We start from the raw sequence: 25,319 nt of genomic DNA on the forward strand, positions 1-25,319 counted from the left end.
ATATTTGCTCCAAAATTATTTTTAAATTATTCTTGCTTAGAAAATTTGTAATTTTAGTAATATTTTAATATTTTATAGAAAAAAGGAAAGGGGGAAGTCCATTTCCCTAGCTCTTTTCTGTAGTATCATTACATGACAGGATTGTTCTTTTATATTTACTTGTGAATCAGCCTTCCTTTCTCACATTTTTTATCATTGACCAACTGCCCAATTTCTATCACAGGGAGTGTCCCTTAGACAACTAATTGAAATTTTTTGTGATGTCAGAAAGCTATTGGCAGGAACTTAAAATCCAAATTCTATTTGGTGATAGGAGTAAGGAATTATTTGGGGATTATACAGAGACTGAAATAAACATTTATCAGAGCAAAAACTTAGGGGAATGATACTTTCCTTACCTACCCAGAGGGGGGCGGGAAAGGGCTTTAGGGCATGAAATTTTTGCATAATCTAAATAATGCCAAATTTGTGATCATGTAATGGGCACTCAGTAAAATATTTGTTGAATGAAGTAATGCTCCCCTTAATGGAGATTCTTCTAGGTCGTCCTCCTCCTTCTCAAGTCCCTTAATTGTAACCAGATAATTTTAGTTTATCATCTCAAGAGTGTAGTGTAATAATGCATGGGAAGAATTTGAGTTTTGGAATCAGACAAGATGAGTGAATATTGGTTGTCATCTACTAGTATTGTGACCTATGGTAAGTAGCATATCTTATTTCAAGCTGTTTTCTTCTCTATAAAATGGACTTGCAAATCTACCTCACTGGTTTGAGGATTAAAATGACATTGCATGTATCATATCTAGTAGACCCTTGGTGAATAATAATTTTCTTCCCTCTTTCAGAGATTTTTGTCCTTTTTATGGGATTATCTTGTAATATACTACATTGTATTCTAGGTCAATAATTTCTATCTTTTGTTTTGATATCCCAGAGTTATTGCCAATAATTTCAAGGAATGTATCAAATATTATTGTGAAAATGATACGATGGAAAAAAGAAAAAAAATGATACGATGGTGAGCACTTACTGTGTGTTTGGTACTGTGATGAGGCCCTTATATTTATTGTTTTATTTAATCCTTACAATAGTTCTGTGAGGTAGGTACTAGAATTAACATCTTAAAATGAGAAAATAGAAGTTTAAAGAGATTATTGAGCTTTCCTCTGGGAAATTAACTGCTCATTAATTTAAAGCAGTAAGTAGTTGGGCTGGGACAATACGCTAGGTCTAACTGTAAAGCACCTGTGCTATATGGCACTCTTTACTGCCTCTACAATCCAACTATTTTGGGGTAACAGTAGTTAGCATGTATTGAGTATCTGTTATGTTCTAGGACTATTTTAAGTACTTTATGTGCTTTGTTTCATTTACTCTGCTCACTCATTTTATGAGATACTGTTACTTTCCCTCATTTTACCAAAAGGAACAAGATACAAAGAAGTTGCAAAAGGTAATACTCTGTGAGGAAGTACTAGGATAGGGATTCAAATTCCGCTAGCCACTCTTAAACATTGTGATATAGAGGGATGGGGGTAAAGTAAGGCAGTTTTATAAACATATGGTGACCTTTTTTTTAGTCAGGTTCTTATATGGGATGGCAAGGACACCTAATAAGACTAAAAAATTTATTTTCAGAAAACAACTTTAGCTTTTTTCTTTATTATGATTAGTAAAATATAAAAAATGCACTTGCTTTGAAAATGTTTATCCACCATGATTTTTAGAATTGAAGATAATACATTTTTTTCAGTTCTAAGTTACAATTCAAGTGTAAGAATGGTGATATAAATGTAAGTTTTATAATAGGAAAAGTCATTTTTTTGCATTAATGAAAACTTTCAATAGTGATGTTGAATAAATGATGCTATCAGATAGTTGGTAATATTAGCATATTTGAGGATTTTATTTTTATTTTTATTTTGGTTTCAAGTGTAGAATTTAGTGATTCATCGCTTAAATAGAACACCTGGTGCTCATCATAACAAGTGCCCTCCTCAATACCCATCACTCATCTAGCCCATCACCCACCCACTTCCTCTGTCAACCCTCAGTTTGTTCTCTATCATTGTCTTATGGTTTGCTTCCCTCTCCTTTTTTCCCCTTCACATATCATATGTTCATCTGATTTGTTTCCTAAATTCCACACATGAGTGAGATCATATGGTATTTGTCTTTCCCTGATTGATTTACTTCATTTAGCATAATACACTGTAGCTCCATCCACATAATTGTAAATGGCAAGATTTCATTCTTTTTGATGACTGAGTAATATTTCATTGTTTCTCTGTGTGTGTGTGTGTATTTTATATATTATATATTCTTTATGCATTCATGAGTCATTGGACACTTGGTCTTTTTTTTTTTTTTTTTAAGACACTTGGTCTCTTAGGATTTTTTTTTTTAAGATTTATTCATGAGAGACACAGTGAGAAGCAGAGACATAGGCAAAGCAGACTCCCCACAGGGAGCCCAGTGCGGAACTCAGTCCCAGGACCCTGGGATCATGACCTGAGCCAAAGGCAGATGCTCAACCAGCGGCCACCCAGCTGCCGAGTCTTATGAGGATTTTATTGATAGTGTTGTGCATTTATAGTTATAATGACCTTTGTTTTAAGACAGCAATTTGTCTTTCAGATAAATGTATCTTCCTCTGTAGACTTGCTTCTCTTTATATTTGCTCTCACAGTTTGATATGTGAAAGCTTTCCTTAATCACAGATAATAGAGTAGCTTGGCTTTTTTTCTGTAAAAGAACTGATATCAGTAAATATTAGCTTTTGCACTATAGGGAAATACTCAAAATGTTACTTCCTGAATATGTTCTCTGTTGGAAAGCTAGAACAATCAACCAGGAATGGAAAGGCTGTGAAAACTTTAGGCTTTGTTTGTTTGTTTTTTTAACTGAGATAATTGACATATAACATTGTGTAAAGTGTACAACATACTGATTTGATACATTTATACTGCAAAGACATTGATTTTTTTTAAAAAGATTTTATTATTCATGAGAAACACAGAGAGGCAGAGACACAGGCAGAGGGAGAAGTAGGCCCCCTGCGGGGATCCTGATGTGGGACTCTGGGATCACGCCCTGAGCCCAAGGCAGAGGCTCAACCGCTGAGCCACCCAGGCGTCCCAAGACATTGATTTTTAATTAATGTTTTTAATTCAAGGCAAGGCAACCTTGATAATCTCATAGGGCAACAAGGGCTAACTTACTGTAATAACCTCTTAACAACTTTGTATATGAATGCCATATTCAGTTGGTTGTCATCACAATAATTCAAAAGTAAATTTTGTTTATTCATTGAAATTCATTTAGCTATTATGACACGAGTAGTCTCAAATTTCTCAGTAAACACAGGTGAGCTCTCCATATTCAACCTTAGATAAGAATCAAAATTTGAAAAACAGAATTAGTGAGATAGATTGACATTTATTTCATATTTTAAACTTTTATCATGGTGAAATATGAGATTACAATCAATTTAAGGCCCTTTTCATTTCTTTGTACCGTGGTTTTTTGATGGGTTTGTGTTGGATGATTTAAGTGGTTCTCATATAAATGAGTTTGGAATAAAACCCACAGAGACTTGGCCGTGTTAGAAATACCATTGGTAAGTTGATAGTAATATAGAAAATGTGTTACAATCAAGGCAGCTCCTTCTTGGTGTTAATTTCAGTGGCAGATCTAGGTCAGAATTCATCTTCTGCATACCAAATACCTCCTCTGAAGCTTAAAATAACAGATCTATTCAGAGATAGTTTCTTTTTTTCTTTTTTCTTTTTTTTTTCCGGTGAAATTGCTAAAACGTTTAGCAGAGTGTAATTAGATGACTTTTAAAATTGGTCTAACCTTTGTATTTAATGGCATTAACATTTAGTTGCTTGGGAGAATTGCCTAAATTACTGATTTTCTAATGTGGAAAATGTTTTTAGATTAATTTTAGTTGGTAAGAAATATAAACTACTGTTACTAAGTGTTTTAACAAATTCTCAAAGATTTACTTGTATGTAGAATAAAAGATGGATTGCTTTTTCTCTTGCCAATTTAAGCAATCTGATTACATGTATATTTTGCTATATGATCTCAGTTTAATTACAAGTGATGTTTGCAAATGAAGGGTTTTCTTTTTGTTGTTTAAAAACATATTAAACAGAATGAAAGTAATTTGGTATCTGTACACTTTAAAGTCTGACTTGTACTTCTAAATATTTTCTTTAGAAGTTTTTCATAACTGGGCAATATTTGGTGATTTGGAATGACTGTATAAAGCACAGCAACTGTCATGTTTGCATTTTATACCAAGTAAATTTTTTACTGTCAATTTTATTGAATTTGTTCTTAGGTGTAGTCATAGGATTAGTTGGAGTATTTGTCTTAACACCGAATTGCTTGAATTATGTCAGAAATACTATTGTTGGGTAGACAGATACTATACAGTAAATACCAGAGCAAACTTGAAAGATTGGTCAGGACTATACCTGATATTTAATCCTAAAGATTTCCTGCTAGATACATTTTCACACTAGTAAATGAAAGATACTATTCTATTTTGGGTTTGTCAATCCATAATAATCCCTTAAAAATTAAAAGTAAATTTTTAATTATAAAAATAGTATGTGTTTATTGTAAAACATTAGAAAATACAATAAGCAAAAAAGAAAACATCTAGATCTTCATAATTCTACCAGCCTACATAACTACCATTATTAACACTTTGGTATGTATTCCTTCAGGTACCTTTTTTTCCTAGTGTATGTACAAAATATTTGTAGACCATTAAGACTTTTTTCCTCTCTTTTGGTCCTTTGCTTTTCCCTCTGGAATATTTTTCCCTAGAAAACATGCCTGGCTTGTCTCATTTAGGACTCAACCTAAATGTTACCTCCCAAAGAGAAGTTTCCTCAGAATCTAGAGTAGTTTACTGAAACCTTTTTTTTTTTTTTTTTGCCAAACTAGATTGTAAAGTCCAGATTGTGTCTGCCTTAGCCCCATATCCCTAGTGCCCAGAAATGTCCCTGGTGTACCTAGTGGGTACTTAATAAATGCTTGTATGTTTAATATTATAAACTTGGGATCAGTTTATACACACATTAGATGTCCTGGAAAGAAAGGTAATATGTTTATTTCTGACCTTAGATTGCTTACAGTCTAGAGGAAAGGTAGAAAATTAGATCTGTGATAATACAGCATGTGGTTAGGTTCTGTGGGAAGTACAGTGCTAAGTGCACAGGGTAGGAGCAGCTACCCAAATTGGGTAGGGATCAATTGTTAGAGAATGCTTTCTGAATGATTGGCAATGTAAGCATTTTATAACCTTTTAATTCATCAGTTCTTTTCATTTATAATATAACTTGTAATGACTGAGTAGTATTTTGTCAGTATATCAGTGCCAGAATTTAATCAACATCCTATTACTTAGGATAGACATTTAAAGGAGTCCCTAAATAACTATCATGGATATTTATGTGTATCTTCAGTTATTTTTTAGGTAATATTTACTTGGCAGTGGAACTTCTGGGTCTGATAATTATTAAGATTTTCAAGGCTTTTGGTGTACATATCCAATTTGGTGGGTGGTCAGATTGCTCTCTGTGAAATTTGTACCAGTTTATACTTTCAGCAACACTATATGAGAATGCCAAAAAAAGAAAAGTCATGCCAATTTGATAGGCAAAATGGTGTCTTACAGCTTAATTTGCTTTTGTTTGATTTACCTGTATGTATCATAGCAAAATATGACAAGCTTCACTTTAGATTTTACAGTGGTTACTGAATAGATACTCCGTACAGTATGGCAGATGTGAAATTACTTGGATATTTCCTTTACTTTTGATTATAAGTTGTATTAAATTATATGCTTGCATTTCCATTATCTACTGTTTAGCATAGTTTTCAACTCAGAATATTATTGTATTTTAAGATCTTTGTCTTATTTATTCATTTTATAAACATGTAAGTGGTCATGGCAAATTCAGAGAAACTGAGAATAAGCCATTTAATTTGAGATCAAGTACCGTAAGAAGTTTATATGTTGACCCTAGGCCCAGCAACTAACTTCTTTTTAATTATTGTGGCCAGAAACACCAGATGAAAATGGTAAAACCCAGAGAGCTGATGATTTTGTCTTGAAGAAAATAAAGAAGAAAAAGAAAAAGAAACACCGAGAAGATATGCGAGGAAGACGCCTTAAAATGTACAATAAGGAAGTACAAACCGTCTGTGCTGGCCTGACCCGCATCAGTAAGGAAATCCTCACCCAAGGACAAATAAATAGCACTTCAGGAGTTAATAAAGAGTCCTTCAGGTATCTGAAAGATGAACAGCTGTGCCGATTAAATTTGGGCATGCAAGAATATCGGGTACCCCAGGGAGTACAAACACCTTTTATGACTCACCAGGAACATTCTATTCGTAGAAATTTCTTAAAAACAGGTACTAAGTTTAGCAACTTTATTCATGAGGAACACCAGTCCAATGGTGGTGCACTTGTCCTTCATGCTTACATGGATGAACTCTCATTTTTGTCTCCAATGGAGATGGAGAGATTTTCTGAGGAGTTTCTTGCTTTGACATTCAGTGAAAATGAGAAAAATGCTGCTTACTATGCTTTAGCAATAGTGCATGGAGCGGCTGCTTATCTCCCAGACTTCTTGGACTACTTTGCTTTTAATTTCCCCAACACTCCTGTGAAAATGGAGATTCTGGGCAAGAAAGATATCGAAACAACCACCATTTCAAATTTTCACACTCAGGTAAGATAAAACCATTGTTAAATTGTTTAGTAAATATAGCTTCTTGACAGTATTAATGTCATTCTGTTTCATTTGCACATACCAGCACACTTTTGTTAAAAATTCATAGTGGTAAAGGTGATTAAAATCGTTAGCTTATTGCTCTAATTGAAAAATCTTAATTGCTGAAGTTCTTTGAAATGTAGCTTGTTACTTGCTTGGTCTAGGAAGTGTTTTATACATGTTATACAGCATTACAAGTCTTTATGGAAAACCAGCTTGAAAACTAATCCAGTCTTTGAGAAATCAGGTAGCATTAGTATAGAGGATGTGATTCAGATCTGGTAGCGCCAAAGTAACTTTAGTTAAGACTTACTTACAATAAACACACGAGGGCATTGGCCTGTTTATTTGCCAGGTTTTTGCTATTTTTGTTTCTCTCCTTTCAGTAACTTGTTGGCAGTCTATCCCAGAAACATACCCCATTTTGTGACTTGGAAGTGTCACTAGGAAGACCGCCATAGTGTCTGCTCCTTCTGCCTATGCACTATTGTAGGTGAAGACATTTTCTAAAGCCTTGCTTAGGCAGCTAGGCTTAAGTCAGCAGGGAAATCTCTCCTTCCTAACCAGTGGTTTTTAACCAGACATTTTTTTCAATGAGTTATTTTAAGGCATAGAAAGAAGTTAATATCATGGCCTAGTTACTTTCTTGCTTCTTTTCTCATAAGGATTATAAACATGAATGGTCAGCTATAAGTTGCTATCCTAGATATAAATTCAACACAGGTTTAGTGGAGAATATTTTACTTTTTAAAGATTTATGATTATATAACCTGTTTTTTCAGGTTATTTAATAATTTGCTGCCATTCTTTTCCTTAAGATTTTTTTTTTAGGTTAAGAGCCTGTTGCATAATAAGACTCTCAGCTGCCTGCATTATAGTGGTTTCAAGCCATTTGGATTTATTTGAAACCTCCTCTAACTTGAATCTTTTTAATGATTCTTACCATCCTTGCCTCCAGTGAGGGGAGTATCCAGTTTAGATTTATAAGCTTCAGAATTTCTCTAATTGAAGTTCTCTCTGCAGTAGAGAGAGCAGGAGCAGCCAATCTGGAGAGGTCGCAAGATGGGGCTGCCCAAGACGTTGGAACACGATGTGCAATAAAGGGCTTCGTCTTGGATTTTGGCCTTGTTACCACAATCAGGTACCGAAGTGCTGACTTTTGTAGTAGATTTTCTTTTTTCTTTTACCTTTTTTTTTTTTTTTAAAGGAGTTTTGCCCTTTTAAGGTTAAGAATCCTATTTTTATAAATATTGCAGAGAAGGGACTGAAAACAGTTTTCCTGATATAGGCCATAATCCCTGTAAGTCCCTATTTAACAAAGAAAGATATTGCTGAGAGCAGAATTAACATGCTTCATCACTTTTTTAATTTAGAAGATGCAGCAAATTTTCTCTTCTGATTTATAGACCAACAAGCATATCTGAGAAATAAGTCAGAAATAATGGGTGAAAAAAAGTCTTGGTTTTGTAGGGGTGATTTTTAACTTTCATGTTAGTCTATAGTGGCTCAAGCTTATTTGTCAATAGTACGCAATCTAAATAGTTAATAAAAGAAAGTATTTCTAAATATTCCCTGCTGATTTTTGTCCTCCAATTTTTTAAAATGGAGCTGAAATTTAAATGACTGTACCAACAACTTACCTTGAGATTTACTTTGAGATTTATAGAATAACCTCTTCTTAAGAACATAGCAGATTGTTATTAAATTAGATATCACTAAGTACTTCAACCAGATAAGAATATTGAGGACTACTAAGTCTTGTGCTGTGGTAATCCTGGAACTTCATTTTATTTATGGATTTTCAGTCATTGGAGGAGAAATATGGAGTGGGTATGGAGGTTGAGGTGGTCCATGAAACTTTAAATTTGCACCTGTCAAATACTTGGCGGATGTCAGTGTAGAAGCTAACACAATAGTTGACATTGATTTAGTAGTTCATTGCTTAAGAAGTATTTTCACATTCCTAACAATATTTGAAACAACCTATGGTGTAGGTAAGCAATTTTATCTCTGTTTTTCTTTGAAGAAACCGAAGCCTGGAGATGTTCATTATTATCCAAGTTCATGTAGCTAGTAAGTGGAAGTCAGGGTGCTAACTTAGGCCACCTGAACAATATGCCTGTCGTTTTACCATACTTCTTTACTTCAGCCATTGGAAAAGAGATCAGTGCTTTTATTTGTCTAACACTATCGTTAGTGAAATTAAAATATCTTAGTTTAACACAGTATTCAGAAGGCTATTAATTTTTAACAAATACCTTTTTTTGTCTAATGAAGTCTTTTGAAGTTCTGTTTAAATGTCTATAAATAAACTGAAGAAACTTGTTACCTTAGACAGTTATTGGAAATTATTTATAGTTTAAATATGTAGTCATAATTATTCATGATTATTTTAAGATAATTTAGCAAACACTTATTTTTTAGTTATTTTTTAAAGTTTTATTTATTTGAGAGAGCATGCAGCAAGGAGGGATAGAGGCAGATGGAGAGAGAGTCTCAGGTAGACTCTAAGGAGCCCCATGCAGGGCCTGATCCAGAACCAAAATCCAACATTTAAGCAACTGTGCCACCCAGTGCCCCTCAGCAAACATATATGGAGAACATACCATGTACTGGACATTCTGTTCTTAAACGGACTGATGAGCTCAGTCTGGTGGAGGACATGAACAAACCAGCAATTATAATACAGTTTGCTAAGTATTAGAAATATTGCATAGGGGAAAACGTTGTATTAGAGGGAGCACAGTTTGTGGTGTTACCTAACAGACTTGAGGTGATTAGAAAAGGCGGTTTAAAGCATGTGATGCTTAAGTAGAGTCTTAAAAGATTAGTACTTAGCTTAATAAGGGCATTTTAAGCAAAGAGAAAAACTGCCTGTACAGACACACAGGCATTAGAGAATGTGGTGCTTTCAGGGAGCTGCAGCTAGCTTGACATAGCAAGAGTACATGTTAACTATTGAGGCGTTGTGGGAGTTGAGACAAGAGACAAAAATCAGGATTGTGAAGAGCTTTTATATGATGTGCCAAAAAAAAGTTAGTACTTTTTCCTAAAGGTAATGGGGAAATCATTGGTGAATTTTAATAGGGGAGTGCTATCAAGTTATGTTTGCCAAGATTACTTAAGCGTTTGAAGCTTGGGATAGAGGAGGAAAATGAGATTGGAAGCAAGAAGACTGGTTAGATTACTGTGGTTACTAGATCAGAAATGATCCATGTCAAAATTGATATTGACACTTAGGACGGAATGAAAGAGAAATAATTAAAAGATGGGATTAATTGCAGTCGGTGAGGGAGAAGGATAGAGTCTTAAAATAATAGGATTTGGTTAAATAGGCGGATGGTGGTTCTGGTCACAAAGTTTATACAAGGTTGAAAAAGCTGGTTTCTAGGGGTGAAAGGTGTTGATGAAGAGCTCAGTTTGGGATACTTTGTGTTGGAAGTACCTGTGAATACTAAGGGTTAGAAATGTCTATTAGGTAGTTGAATATATGAATCTAAGACTAGGAGACAATTGTAGGCTGGAAATGCAGCAGTTGGATCTATTAGCATATAGGTGATCCAGGCACAGCATTAGAGGGGAAAAGAAATGAATGGAATCCTGACATGTACTCACATGTAAGCATGAGGAACGTGGGAAAAAGATGAAAAAGAAAGGGAAATAAAAAAAAAAAAAGAAAAAGAAAGGGAAGTAGAAGGAAGATTAGGATATAAGTTTTCTAGGTTTTAAGAATGATGGAGTGTTAAGTATCACATTCATAGGAGAGATCAAGTAAGATAAGGATTGGAAAATGTTAAGTTGCTCGATTAAGAATTTCATTGGAAACCAGTGGTTATCCAGACCAGTGCTTTGCAAACCATGGCTAAATATTGTCAAATATTGCTAAATTATGGTTTTTTGTTTTTTTAAGAAGCTTACTACTTCTCTGTGTTTATAAACTTGGCATTCAGACCCTTATCCACATCTTCTGAATCAGAATCTACATCTTAACAAGATTCGCAGGTGATTCATATACACATTAAGGTTTGGGAAGCACAACTTTAGAACATATCTGCACTAGTCAAAGGAAGTAAAATGTAGGTTTGTTTTGTGCAAGAATAGTTGTAGCTTCCGTAATTTTTATATTTTTAAATTATTGTAGTGGCAAAGCTAGGATCCACATAAAGTTGTTTTTGTTGTTGTTTTCATATTCTATGAAACTCATATTTTAATACCAAAGGAAATTTAAGTTTATGATAAATCTCAGTTGAAGCACCAAGCTAATCTAATCCTCAGATTTGATTACTTTTCAGATCTAATTTTTTTTTAAGATTTTATTTATTTATTCATGAGAGAGACACACACACACAGAGAAAGAGAGAGAGAGAGACAGAGAGAGGCAGAGGCACAGAGGGAGAAGCAGGCTCCATGCAGGGAGCCCGACATGGGACTCGATCCCGGGTCTCCAGGATCACACCCTGGGCCGAAGGCAGGTGCTAAACTGCTGAGCCACCCAGGATTCCCATAGGTCTAATTAAGTTTTTTTAATTAATTAATTAATTTATTTATTTCGAATTAAGTTTTATTTTTTATTTTTATTTTTTTAAAGATTTATTTATTTATTTATTTGTGATAGACATAGAAAGAGAGGCAGAGATACAGGAGGAGGGAGAAGCAGGCTCCATGCCGGGAGCCTGACGCGGGACTCGATCCCCGGACTCCAGGATCGTGCCCTGGGCCAAAGGCAGGCGCCAAACCGCTGAGCCACCCAGGGATCCCTCTAATTAAGTTTTAAATAGTCATTGGCTAAATAACAATTTTGACCAAAAACTTTTTAAGTGTGGAATGTTTTGTTAATGGAGAAATATTAGTGTCCACTTTGAAATATATTTCTCCCTAATAGACGTGTACACATTTTAGGCATAAATATAATTTATGACTTTTTTGCTTAAGTGCTATATCTTGTAGTTACTTGCTTTTTAAGAACTTTTTAATGGTTTTAAACTTTGAAGTGTGATAGTTCTATAATCAGCATATAATCCTTGACTCCCCTTCTTATAAAAATCCTATTGTAGATGATAAACTGATTGAAAATTAAAATAGTTTTCTAGTCATCTTACGGACTAACAGGAATTTAGAGTAGGTGGGGGCCATTTCCAAGCCTTCATTTTATAGATGAGGAAGCTCACACTTTGGTTGTGACTTCCCCATGGTTAAATAGTGGCAGATCTTCAAAGAGGAATTATTTTTTCTTCTTTCTCTGGGTGGAATTAAATTCTACAGGTGAGGGTTACCAGGTTTTAATGTGTCTATATAATGCAGATTTTTATTTTATATGTCTGGGTTGGGGCTGTAAAGGCTGCATTTTTTATGAGTTTCCAGATGATGCTGATACTGCTGGTCATGAGCCAACAAAGCTATAGACTGTAGATTCTGTACAGGAATTGCAAGTCAAAGCAACAACAAAAAACCACTAAAACACTAAAAATATAGTAAAATTAAATGAAGAGTTGTTTTAAATATTGCCATCTGAGATTATTTTCACCTTAGAGCACCTAGATAACTGAAGGGTGTATATGGAGAAGAAGGATATGCATATGTGTGTGCTGGGAAGAGAGGCAATTGATTAAAAAAGCCTATCTACCATAGTAAGATTTTGTTTTCTTTATCTGGCAAATGTGCATATTTTAAATTCTCCTTGACAGAACATAAAGACTCCTAACTCTGGGAAATGAACTAGGGGTGGTGGAAGGGGGAGGAGGGCGGGGGGTCAGGGTGAATGGGTGATGGGCACTAGGGGGGCACTTGACGGGATGAGCACTGGGTGTTATTCTGTATGTTGGCAAATTGAACACCAATAAAAAATAAATTTATTATAAAAAAAATTCTCCTTAAAAGAAAATGTTGAGGTCTTTTACTGAGGATCATAGATCTTTAACTTTATTTAGGTGATTGGTGGGAGAAGTTCTTGTACATATTATTTTTATTACTATAAATGGTAATGTCTACTATTCCAGAGAAAATCAGCAAATGTTATTTTTTCATTTTGTGTTCTGTCAAGGCCTAAAATTAAAATGGGCTTATTAGGTGCTCCTCATCGTTGATCAATATAATTAACATTTTATGGTGAATTGGTAGTACTAAGAGTTGAACCAGTAGAGTGCTTTGTACTTGCTAAATAACTGAGAAACTCCTTACGAACTACACATCAGTGTGTTATATAAAAGGAGAAATAAATATTTTAAGTAGTTGGCTTTATAAAATAAACCAGCATAGGAATGGTAGGTTTGGTTCTTTTTTCTCTAAGTACAGCTTATAATAAATTCATTTTGACTTGCACTACTTTTTCACTATATGTTTTAAAGTAGGAATGCTTTTCTATTCACAGATCACAAGGTTAGGAAGATTGCTGGCTAGCTTTTTCCTTTCTGATTTTTTTTTTAATATTTTATTTATTTATTCATGAGAGACACAGACTGAGAGAGAGGCAGAGACACAGGCAGAGAGGGAGAAGCAGGCTCCATGCAGGGAGCCCGATGTAGGACTTGATCCCGGGACTCCAGGATCACACCCTGGACTGAAGGCAGGCACTAAACCGCTGAGCCACCCAGGGATTCCCTTCCTTTCTGATTTTTAAACATTCAGATTGAATAGGCGTCTTCCTAAAACATGAGTTCTGTAAAATAATTACCCCTGCCCTTAGTTGGGGGAAGGATGTCCATATAGTATATTTCTAGCTTGATGTTCTTCTAGTTTTGGATATGTGTTTAAGAATTTCTTTTTTAGGTAGTTTTGGGTTCATGGCAAAATGGAGGGAATGTACAAAGATTTCCTGAATACTCTCTGCCCCCATCTGTGCACAGCCTTCCCCCATTATCAACATCCCTCCCTCCCCCAGTGGTTCATTTATTACAAGTGATAAACCTATGTTGATTCATTATAATCACCCAAAATCTGTAGTTTACATTATAGTTCACTCTTGGTGGTGTACTTCTGTGGGATTGGACTAATGCATAATGATATGTATAAGTACACAGAGTATTTTCACATCTTAAAAATCTGTGCTCTTCCTCGTCATCCTTTTCCTTCCTCTCCCAACCCCTGGCAAACACCAGTCTTTTTACTCTCTTCATAGTTTTGCCTTTTCCAGAATGTAATATAGTTGGAATCAAATATTATGTAGCCTTTTCATATTGGCTGCTTTCACTTAATAATATGCACTAAGATTCATCCATGTCTTTTTCATGGATTGATAGCTTCTTTTTTTTTTTTTTTTTTGGAATAATGTCTGGATAAACTACAGTTTATCAAGTTTATTCACCTACTGAAGGACATCTTGGTTGCTTCCAAGTTTTGGCAGTTATGAATAAAATTGGTCTCTTCTAAGTTTTAACTGACTTATGACTGTCCTTACTAAAAAGTGTATGTGGGATCCCTGGGTGGCGCAGCAGTTTAGCGCCTGCCTTTGGCCCAGGGCACGATCCTGGAGACCCGGGATCGAATCCCACATCGGGCTCCCGGTGCATGGAGCCTGCTTCTCCCTCTGCCTGTGTCTCTGTGTCTCTGCCTCTCTCTCTCTCTCTCTCTCTCTCATAAATAAATAAATAAAATAAAAAGTGTATGTATTTGGAGCACAGTTAAGCTTCTTTCACTCTGAGCAATTGATACAGGATAACTGAAGTTGAGTTTCTTTTTTTAAAGATTTTTTTTATTTGAGAGAAAGAGACAATGTATGCATGTTAGTGGGGGAGGGGCGGGAGTGGGGGGAGGAGAGAATCCCAAGCCGACTCCCTGGTGAGTGTGGAGCCCTGCCTGGCTCAGTGCCAGGACCCAGAGATCATGCCCTGAGCTGAAAGCAAGAGTTAGATTAGATGCTTAACTGACTGAGCTACCCAGGAGCCCCATAAAGTTAAGTTTCTAATCTAAAGGATGATATAACATATCATATTGACAGCAATATATATTTTTAAATATAATTGCTTGAACTTTTATAGATTTAAGATTTTTTTTTAAATGCATGCAGAGCTAACTACTATTTTCTTATAGGCATTTTCTCCCTTGATCCCACAATCCTTCTCCTCTCCCCCTTTGCCTTCTGATTCTACTAATGGTTGAGTTTTTTCTGGCATTCTGTCTCTTGCTTCCATGGCAGCCTTACTTTTTTCTGTTCTCTAGTCTCTATTTACCTTCCTCCAGTTCTCCTAATACTCCTCTACTCAACTTGTTCTTTGCTTTCAAATGCCATTTCCAGACCAGAGTTTTTCAAACTTGCCAGATCCTAAGAATAATCTGGGGTTGCTGATTCCAAACACATATTTAGAATCTCAGGTTCTTCTCTTGGAAATTCTGATTAGGTCTGGAGTGAGGCCTGCGATAAATATGTCAAGTGATTCAAATCCTGTGATCAGGCAAATTTAAGAAACTTTGGACATATATTCCATCTAGCATTACTGTGTTTTCCTTCATCTGACCTGTAGATCATCCTTTTAGAATTTCATAGAAATCATAAACTGTGGGCTCTTAGAAATAATCTTGTCTAACCTCTACAAAGTGCAAACGTTTTAGAAAACCACTTTTGGGTTGGTAATTATTCAGGAGCTTATCTCCTCCTAAGGTTTCATAAGGCTGCCAGTGGGTACTCAACATTGTCTGGGAAGCTTGCGGCTTTTCTTTGGTCAACTTGCTTGTTTGTTCTTCATGAAGACTATTCACACTTTTTATCTGCGTACATCTTTTCTGCCTTCCCTCCAGTTAAAATAGAAAAAAAATCCCACCTCTTCCTCAAAAGCGAATCTTTTACCTCTGTTCTAGATTTCCATTCCTCACTTGAAGATTGTTAACAAAATATACATAACAAAATTACTGTTTAACTATTTTTAGGTATATAATTTGTTGGCATTAAGTGCTTTCACAATGTTATATAGCCATAACCATTATCCATTTCTAGAACTTTTTCATCATTTGAAACAAAAACTGTACCCACTTGCTTAGGATCTTTACCCGCTCGCACCCTTTTAATCTTTCCCTCTCCATTTTCACATAAAATGCAAATTAAATGAATTCTTTATGTTTCTTCATTTATAATAAAACACTAAGCTTTTTCTTTCTCCCCAGAAATAAATCTTTCTTCTGAATTTGTGGTTCATTATTTCTATGCATCTTCTAATATTTTGCTGTGCATGTGTGAACATATAAACTACATAAAACTTTTGTGTGATTTAACATTTTATAAATAGTATTTTGCATGTATCATTCTACAAATTGCTTTGGTTCAACATTGCTTCAAAGGATTATGTTGATACATATAATTAGTTCATTCATTTTAACAGCTATATTTGGTATTTTGCTGTGTGATTATATCACTATTCTCCTGTTGTACATTTGGGTTGTTTACAGTTTGGTAATATCACAGTGTAGAGGGGCGACTCAGTGGCTCAGTCAGTTAAGCGTCTGCCTTCCGCTCCGGACATGATCCCAAAGTCCTGGGATCAAGCCCCACATGGGGCTCCCTCAGTGGGGAGCCAGTTTCTTCCTCTCCTCCCTGCTTGTGCTCTCTTGCTATATCTGTCACTATCTCTGTCTCTCTCAAAAAAAAGTTTTTTTATGTATGTGTGTGTGTATGTATGTATGTATGTATGTGTGTATGTCCTGTATATATCCCATGTACATCCTTGGATTTCTATTTGCCTTTTACTTGCATCATGGGATTCCATGACTCTTCTGTTGACTGAATTCAGTGACTCAAATGATACTTCACATGTCTAAAGTCTTTATCCTACCATTACATTTTTTGGTAGTTCAGATAGATGTGGCATTCTAGGTTGGAGATCATTTTCTTGATATCTATAAAAGTGCATTACTCCAGTGTATTAAGCTTCTAGTGTTGCTATTGAGAAATACAGTATCATGGTGATTCCTGATGTTTTTAGGTGTTTTTTCTCTCTCTCTCTCTCTCTCTCTCTCTCTCTCTCTCTCTCTGGAAACTTATTTTAAAATCTCTGTCCTGCAGAATTTCAGAATACTGAGGATAATGTTCCTTGAGTTTTTTTTTTTTTAATTGGGTTTTTTTTTTTTTAATTTACTGTGAAACATTTCAGACATACATAGAGGTATAAAGAATAAACAGCTATGTTCTAACTGCTTGGCCTAAGAAATATTATCAGTACAACTGAAGACCACCTCCAACCCACATGATTTTCTCAGATTTCATTGGTATGAGTCCTTTTATATTCACTCTGATGAATATTTCTCATTCTGAAAATGCATATCCTCTTGTTTGGGTAAGTTTTCTTGTTTTCTTTGTTAATTTCCTTACCTCACTGTTCACCGTTCTCTTTTTCTGAGACTTATTAGTTAGATATTAGGCCTCCTGACTGAACCTATGAATTTTTCCTATCACTCCTTTTAGTTTTCTTTGTCTTTTTGTTCTACTTTCTGGAAAGATTTAACTATCATCTTTTCCTCCTGTTGATTTATTTTAGCTGTAATGTTTTGAATTTAATACCTTGGGGTTTTTTTTTTTTAATTTAAATAACTTACTGTTTCATGGATGCATTATCATCTTTCATCTCTTTGATGGTATTAATACTGGTTTTGAAATTTTCTTGTAGTTTGTTTCATCAAGTTCTTTTTTGTTTTAATCTTATATGTTTTCTTCAAATGTCTGGTGATCTGTTTGTATTGAAACATGTGTTAGTACAAAACTGATTAGAAACTGTGGACATATGACTGGGATTGCCCATTTGGTGACTGGGTAGGGAATCTGGCCATATTGTTGTAAGAAAAGCTCCAGGTATCAACATTTAGAGTTCTTTTCTCTGTGGCTTTTAATTTCTACAGCTAAGACTACCATATTTTTTTGCCAGGGGAGTAGAGTAGGTTATTTCTCTGCTAGAATTCTTGGAGCTGAACTATGGAAGTAGGTAGAGAGATCATTGTTGAATATAGGGAATTTTACTTAATTGTTTGTTGTCAGTATAATGGCCCTTTTTCCTATTTGTGCCTGGTATCTTTGTTTCCATAGTCTCTTTGGTTCATTTTCTCCACAAGGTAGGGCAAGAGTGTGGGATAGGATAGGTGGTGGAGAACATGAGCAGAGGGGTCTAACTAATTCTTATACAAATTATAAACCCATCTCCCCAGTTTTCAGTTCTATGCTTTGTTTCCCACCTTCTACTTAGCCTTTCTCTGATTCTGTAGCACAAACTGACTTATTATCTTCTGTATAGGAATTCAGTATTCAGAGTTCCCAATCTGCTAATTTCCGTATACATTTTTTCCCTTGTGAAAAATGGTTTGCTAGCTTGTATCTGTCATTTTTTTTTTACTTCTGTTCTCTTTGAGCTTCTGGGATTTATAACCTTTCTGTTTTACTCTCGAGTGGATTTTGATAAGGAATAGACCTAAATCTTTTGTTCTGCCATGTTTAAATAGCAGCCCTACTTATGTTTTCACCTTTACCAGATTCTTTGCATTAAGACATCACACAAAAGAAGACTTAGATGGAAAGATATATTTTTGGATTAAGAAGAACCAACCTCAAAATGATAAAAAAAAAAGGAAAGCAGTGGTAGAGGAGTACTCTATCAGATATCAATACATTCTAAAGATTTAATGATTAAGTGTATATTAGTTTATGAACATTATTCAGTGAAACAGAAAAGTCTAGAAATAGGCCCAAATACATACAGGCATTTGATACATAAAATTTATAGTATCTCAAATCATTGATGGTAGAGAGATGACAGTGTTGGGACATCAGGTATTTATCTAGAATTCATATTAGTATTCATATCCCTAGATACCAAGATACATTCTGAATGACATTAAAGATTTAAATGTAGAAGATGGATTAATGGAAGAATTCTTTCATAACTTTGTAGTTCAAAAGGTCTTTCTGACTACCACCAAAACAAAACAAAAATCACTGTCAATAGTCAAAGGACAAGTTGTGAAAAATTATAAACAATTCATATCGCTGACAGAGGATTAACTTTCCTAAATCATTAAGGGTTCTAGAAGTAGAAAAGAGAAAGAAATACTAGTAGCCCAATTTAAATATAAACAAGCATTGTGAATGTGTTGTTCACAGAAAAAGAAATACAAAGAGCACTTTCTCTTACGTGAAAAGATACAAAGCTTCATTCCTAAGAAAGTGATATTAGAACTACTAAGAAGGTAGTTTTTACTTACCAATTAATAAAAATCCAAAAGTCTGATAACATTAGTGAGGCTGTGGGGCAATACATACCTTCTTAGAGTGCTGGGCAGGAATGAAAGTTTATACGGCCCTATTGAGGGTTGCTCAGTCTTTCCATTTAAAGAATTCTCTCAATCTTATTTTCTCCTCTCACTACCAACCCCAGCTCTTTGAACTATATATGTTCTGTAGCCAATGACTAGGATTTATATCCCCAGTCTAAACCACATGATTTTAGACCCAGCTGTTCTCTTGACATACCCACTTGGGGTGTTTTATAGATACTTGGTGTTAGTCCCTATTGCTCCTGTAACAAATTACCATAAAGATAGTGCCTTAAAACAGTACAAACTTATAGTTTCTTACAGTTCTGAAGGCTCTGAAGGAGCTTTGTTGATTTTTTACCTGTTTTAGCTTCTAGTAGCCATGTATTTTTCCTAGTTTGTGGCCCCCTTCCTCCATCTGCAAAGTAATTCACTCTACCCTCTGCTTCCATTATTTCATCACCACCTCTTCCCTGCAAATCTCCCTGTGCTGCCTCCTTATAAGGATGCACGTGATTATAAATAGGGCTCACCTGGATAGAGTAGGCTACTCTCCCCATTTCAAGATTCCCAATTTATTCACAGTTGTAACGTTCTTTTGCCATATAAGGTGATGTTCTCAGATTTCAGGAATTAGGACCTGGATATCTTTGGGGGCCATTATTCAGCCCACCACACACTTGAGCTCATCATGTTCAGAACTTAAGATAACACCTTCCCACCCAAACCTGGTGGTCCCCCAGTAGAAAGAGTGGTTTCTACATCTCATTGCAAAGGTCAGAACCTGGGAGACATCTTTGGGTACTTTTTTCTCTGCTCTATCATATCCAGTCTGTCTCCAAATCCTGACAATTTTATCTCTTGGATATTTTTCAAATATATATATATATATTTATCTTTTTCTAATCATCTCCACCGTTACTAGTTTATCGTTTCTTATTTGGAATATTACAGAAGCCTAAGTCTCTTTCAGCACCCCTCTGAGAAAATGAAACAAATACCAAGCCCTCTCTGCTCTAAAAAGACAAAGGCAAATCGATAGCTTTCCTTTTACTACTTTAGATCTTTTAGTGATTTCACAAATCTTTAATGTAGTCTTCAAGGCTCTCCATAATCCAGCTACAGCTCATTTGTCCAGCCTCATCCTTATTTCTTTCTTTTGCTTTGTCTGTTTAGCATCATTAGCTTTCTTTTAGACCTTGGAAAGGGCGATTCTTAAGGGATTTTGTTTTCTTTAAACTTGTTTTACAGATTTTAACTCGGTTACTTCGAGGAACACTGTATTCTCTAGATCAGGATCCCTTGTTCTCTTCTACAGTGTCTTATTCCATTCTGAGGATTCATCACAGTTTATAATTAAATTTTCGTTTAGATTAGTGTCTGTGTCTCCCTACTAGACTGTTAGCTTCCAGGGGCCAAGAGTGGGTCTGGTTTGCTATATCTGTGGTTAGGACAGTGTCTGACATGTAATATATAGTAAACTTTCATTAAATGAATGATAACCAACTTTCTCACAATTCCTGTTTTCTATTTAAAGTTCTATAAATCTACTCTTCTTCAGTCTTTTCAAGTTAAATAATTTCTTCACACTTTTTCCAATTTACATGATTTTCAAGTCACTAATCATCTTAATTGTTCTAGTTACATACTTTTTAAAGCCCAGAGCGGGGAACTAATACTCCAGATGTCATTTGTGCAGTACCGAGTATTGTCTCCTTTAGTACAGAAACTATAGGCATACCTTGGGGGTATTGTGGTTTTGGTTCCAGACCACCACAATAAAGCAAGTCCAATGAATTTTTTGGTTTCCCAGTGCATATAAACGTTATATTTGCACTATACTGTTACAGTCTATTAAGTGGGCAGTAGCAATATGTCTAAAGAAACAGTGCAAATTCTTTAAAATGACTCTATTGCTAAAAAATGCTAATAACTACCATCATCTGTGCTTTTGGCAGGTCAGTCTTTTTGCTGGTGGAGGGTCTTGCTCAGTGTTGATGGCTGCTGACTGATCAAGGTGGTGGCTGCTGAAGGTTGGGTGGCTGTGGCAGTTTCTTAAGACAGCAATGAAGTTTGCCACATTGATTGACTCTTTCACAAACAATATCTCTGTAGCATGTGATGCTGTTTGATAGCATTTTATCCATGTATAACTTCTTTCACAATTGGAGTTAGTCCTCTCAAATCCTGTTGCTGTTTTATCAGCGATGTTTATGTGATATTCTGAATCCTTTGTTGTCATTTCAACAATCTTCATAGCATCTTTGCCAGGAGTAGATTCCATCTCAAGAAACCACTTTCTTTTTTTGCTCATCTGTCAGAAACAGCTCCTTACCTGTTAAAGTGTTACCATGATATTGCAGCAAAATCTATTCCCATCTTCAGGCTCTAATTCTAATCCTGTCAAGTTCACTTGCTGTTTCCACCACACCTGCAGTTACTGACTCCACTGAAGTCTCAAACCCCTCAAAATCATTCATGAGTGTTGGTTTCAACTTCTTCCAGACTCCTGTTAATATTGATATTTTGACCTCTTCCTGTGAACCATGAATGTTCTTAATGGTATTGGGGATGGTAAATCCTTTCCTGAAGGTTTTCCATTTACTTTGCCCAGACCCATCAGAGGAATCACTATTTCTGGGCAGCTATATAGCCTTACAAATAAAGACTTGAAAATTGAAATGACTCCTTGATCCATGGGCTGCAGAGTAGATGTTGTGTTGGCAGGAATGAAAACAATATTAATCTCATTATACATTTCCATCAGCGCTCTGGTAACCAGGTGCATGGTCAGTGAGCAGTTATGTTTTGAAAGGAATCTTTTTTTTCTGAGCAGTAGGTCTCAACAGTGGGCTTAAAATATTCAGTAAACCATGTTTTGTAAGCAGCTGTGCTGTCATCCAGGCTTTGTTGTTCCATTTACAGAGCATAGGCAGAATAGGTTTAGCGTAGTTCTTAAGGGTCCTAGGATTTTTGGAATGGTAAATGAGCTTTGGTTTCAAGTTAGAGTCACCAACTGCATTATCCTCTGATAAGAGAGTCAGCCTGTCCCTTGAAGCTTTGAAGCCAGGCACTGACCTCTAGCTATGAAAGTCCTAGATAGCACCCTCTTTCAATATAAGGCTATTTTTTACTACATTGAAAATCTGTTGTTTAGTGTAGCCATCTTCATTAATTATCTTAGTTAGATCTTCTGTATAATTTGCTGCAGCTTCTGCATCAGCACTTGCTGCTTCACCTTGCGCTTCCCTGTTACGGATATGGAGTCTTTCGTTAAATCTCATGAACCAACCTCTCTTAGCTTCAAACTTTTCTTCTGCAACTTCCTCACCTTTCTCAACCTTCAGAGAATTGATGAGTTGGGGCTTGCTCTGAATTGGGCTTTGGCTTAAAGGAATGTAGTGGCTGCTTTGATTTATCTAGACCACTAAAACTTTCTTTATATCAGAGATAAAGCTCTCTTTCTTATCATTTGTGTGTTTCACAGTGGTGGAACTTTCAGTTACCTCCAAGAAATTTTCCTTTATTCACAACTTGGCTGTTTGGTGCAAGAGACCTAGTTTTTGGCATGCCTTACTCACTAAGCTTAATCATTTCTGACTTTTGATTTAAAACAAGAGACATGTGACTCTTTATTTCGCTTAAACAGACCATTGTAGGGTTATTAAGTGGCCTAATTTCAGTTTTGCTGTGTCTTAGGGAATAGGGCCTAAGCTTGAGGAGGAGGGAAAGAGATGGGGGGACAGCCAGTCAGTAAGAGCAGTCTGTACACATGCAGTTTTTATTGATTTAAGTTCACTGTCTTATGTGGGCATGGTTCGTGGTTTCCCAAAACAATTACAGGTAGTAACATCAAAGAGGACTGATCATCATAACAAATACAATAATAATAAAAAAGTTTGAAATACTGTGAGAATTACCAAAATGTGACACACAGACTCATATTATCCCTGAAAGCATGCTATTCCTAGAACTGGTATGGAAGTTTAATTAATCTGCTTTAATTGTTTTATGGTGCTTGGCTCAGAAAGGTTAGAATAGTGATTATTAGAAAAGCTTTTCTAGGGCAGCCCTGGTGGCGCAGCGGTTTAGCGCCACCTGCAGCCCGGGGTGTGATCCTGGAGACCCAGGATTGAGTCCTGTGTTGGGCTCCCGGCATGTAGCCTGCTTCTCCTTCTGCCTGTGACTCTGCCTCTCTCTCTCTCTCTCTCTCTCTCTCTATGAATGAATAAATAAAATCTTTAAAAAAAGAAAAGCTTTTCTACTTCCCCTTATTTCCTTTTTTAAAGATGTTATTTATTCATGAGAGAGAGGCAGAGACATAGGAAGAGGGAGAAGCAGGCTCTCTGCAGGAGCCCAGTGTGGGACTCGATTCCAGACCCCAGGATCACACCCTGAGTCAAAGGCAGACACTCAACTGCTGAGCCACCCAGGCGTCCCTATTTCCCCTTATTTCTGTATTCCAAGATCTTCTTTCCCAGTCTGCCTCCTCTGGCTTTGCATAGCATGATGATCATACAAATGAATAGAAAGTAAATCATACAAATATACGCAAGGTAACTTTTGTTGTGGGTAGTTGCTGCTTCATGATTGTATAAGGTTTTCTTGAGAAAGATTTATAAGGAATTAAGAAATCTGACATTTGAGAATAAGAACTAAGACCTTTTTTCTGTGTGTATTGTATATGAATAGAGTGCTATTAAATTGTCTACAGAAGAAAAATAGTAGGTTCTAAAAATGCTGCTAGGGAACTAAGAGTAAAGAATTGTGTAAGAAATACTAGATGGGGGGGGGAGGGTCGCCTGGATGGCTCAGTCAGTTAAGCGTCTGCCTTTGGCTCAGGTCATGATCCTGGAGTCCCAGAATCAAGCCCTGCTCAATGGGGAGTCTACTTCTCTCTCTCCCTCTGCCCCCTCCCCTTGCTTGTGTTTGTTTTCTCTCTTGCTCATGCACTCTCAAATAAATAAAATCTTTTACAAAAAATACTAAATGGTTGTTTGTGCCTTGAATTGAGGCAAAATTAGTAGTATTTTAGACAATTGAATTTTTTTTAAAGATTTCTTTATTTATTTGAGAGAGAGAGAGAGAGTTTGCCTTTGTGGAAGGGGAGGGGCAGGCAGACAGAGAAGGAGAGAGTACATCTCAAGAAGACAAACACCCCCCCCCCCCCCCCCCCCCCCCCCCCCCCGGCTGCGGAGCCTGACTCTGAGATCATGACCTGAGCTGAAATCAAGAGTTGGTTGCATAACCAATCGAGCACCAGGCACCCCCCTCATCTGTACCTTAACTAAGGTAGAGAATGTTTGGTTACTGATCCAAGGTGGAAGTTCTGGTTAGAATTAAGCATTTATAGTCTAGTCATCTGTATGCATTGATCCATCTTGACCCTTGAGAAACATTCATTTGAAATTTGAAATTGGAGGTGGGAATACAAGAAAATACAAGAAATGACTTAGAAGAATAATATCAGATTGTTTTGAATTGGTAGATTCCATTTATTGTTGTTGTTTTTTTTTTTTAATTTAAATTCCAGTTAGTTAACATACAGTGTAATAGAAGTTTCAGGACTACTAATAGATTCCATTTGAATGCTAGGATTCCTTGGGCTACGAATTGGTATAAAATATGCTCTAAATTCACTAGAGAGTTGATATAAAGAAAATGTCAAAAAAAATATATGTCTTAAGTGCTTACAGATAACATTAGATTTCAGAAAAGGAAAAGATCATGAAGGGTGACCAGGAAGACTTCCAGAAGAAAAGTCTTGAACTGATCTTTGAAAGATAAGATTTGTGTTGGCAAAAAAGAGAACATTCCAAGTAGGGCTGGTTTAAGAGAAAAATCATTGCAGGTGGAAGTATGTTTGGCATAAGTTGGGTAGACAAAAAGATCAGTTTGCCTAGGGTAGAGGATCTTATATTCAAGTAATTAAGGGAGATTGGGTTTGGTAGCAATCAGCCTGGTATTGGCCTGATGTGAAAGTTTTTGATTAGGGACTGCAAAATGGAAATGGAAGATTAATCTGACCATGGTCCTTTTTTTTTTTTTTTTTTTTTTTGGTTTTTTTTTTTGTTCCTTTGCCCTGCCAATTTTTCCTGCTTATTTACCCTTTTTTTTTTTTTGCCTAAATACCACTTTGGAGTGTTTACAAAGTACAAAAATCATCATTCTCAGAGAAGTTTAAGTGTATCTTAGTGTCTTCAATGTTTCTTTGAGATGTTGGGATCATAGATTAGCTTGCTCTTTGAAATTTCTGTTTGTGGCACTTATCAGATTAATGTGTTTGTCAGTGTG

General features: G+C 35.9%; 1 protein-coding gene across 1 annotated transcript in view; it reads left to right on the plus strand.

Annotated features, from left to right (window-relative positions):
• RSBN1 (round spermatid basic protein 1) overlaps positions 1–25,319 on the plus strand; it is a 45,287-nt gene that overhangs the window by 6,073 nt on the left and 13,895 nt on the right. The window contains exon 2 of the mRNA XM_025994599.2: positions 6,088–6,761. Coding sequence (XP_025850384.1) covers positions 6,088–6,761 — 674 coding nt within the window. The remainder of the gene's footprint in view (positions 1–6,087; positions 6,762–25,319) is intronic.

Source organism: Vulpes vulpes, chromosome 8 (assembly GCF_048418805.1).
Source record: "Vulpes vulpes isolate BD-2025 chromosome 8, VulVul3, whole genome shotgun sequence".
NCBI lineage: Eukaryota > Metazoa > Chordata > Mammalia > Carnivora > Canidae > Vulpes > Vulpes vulpes.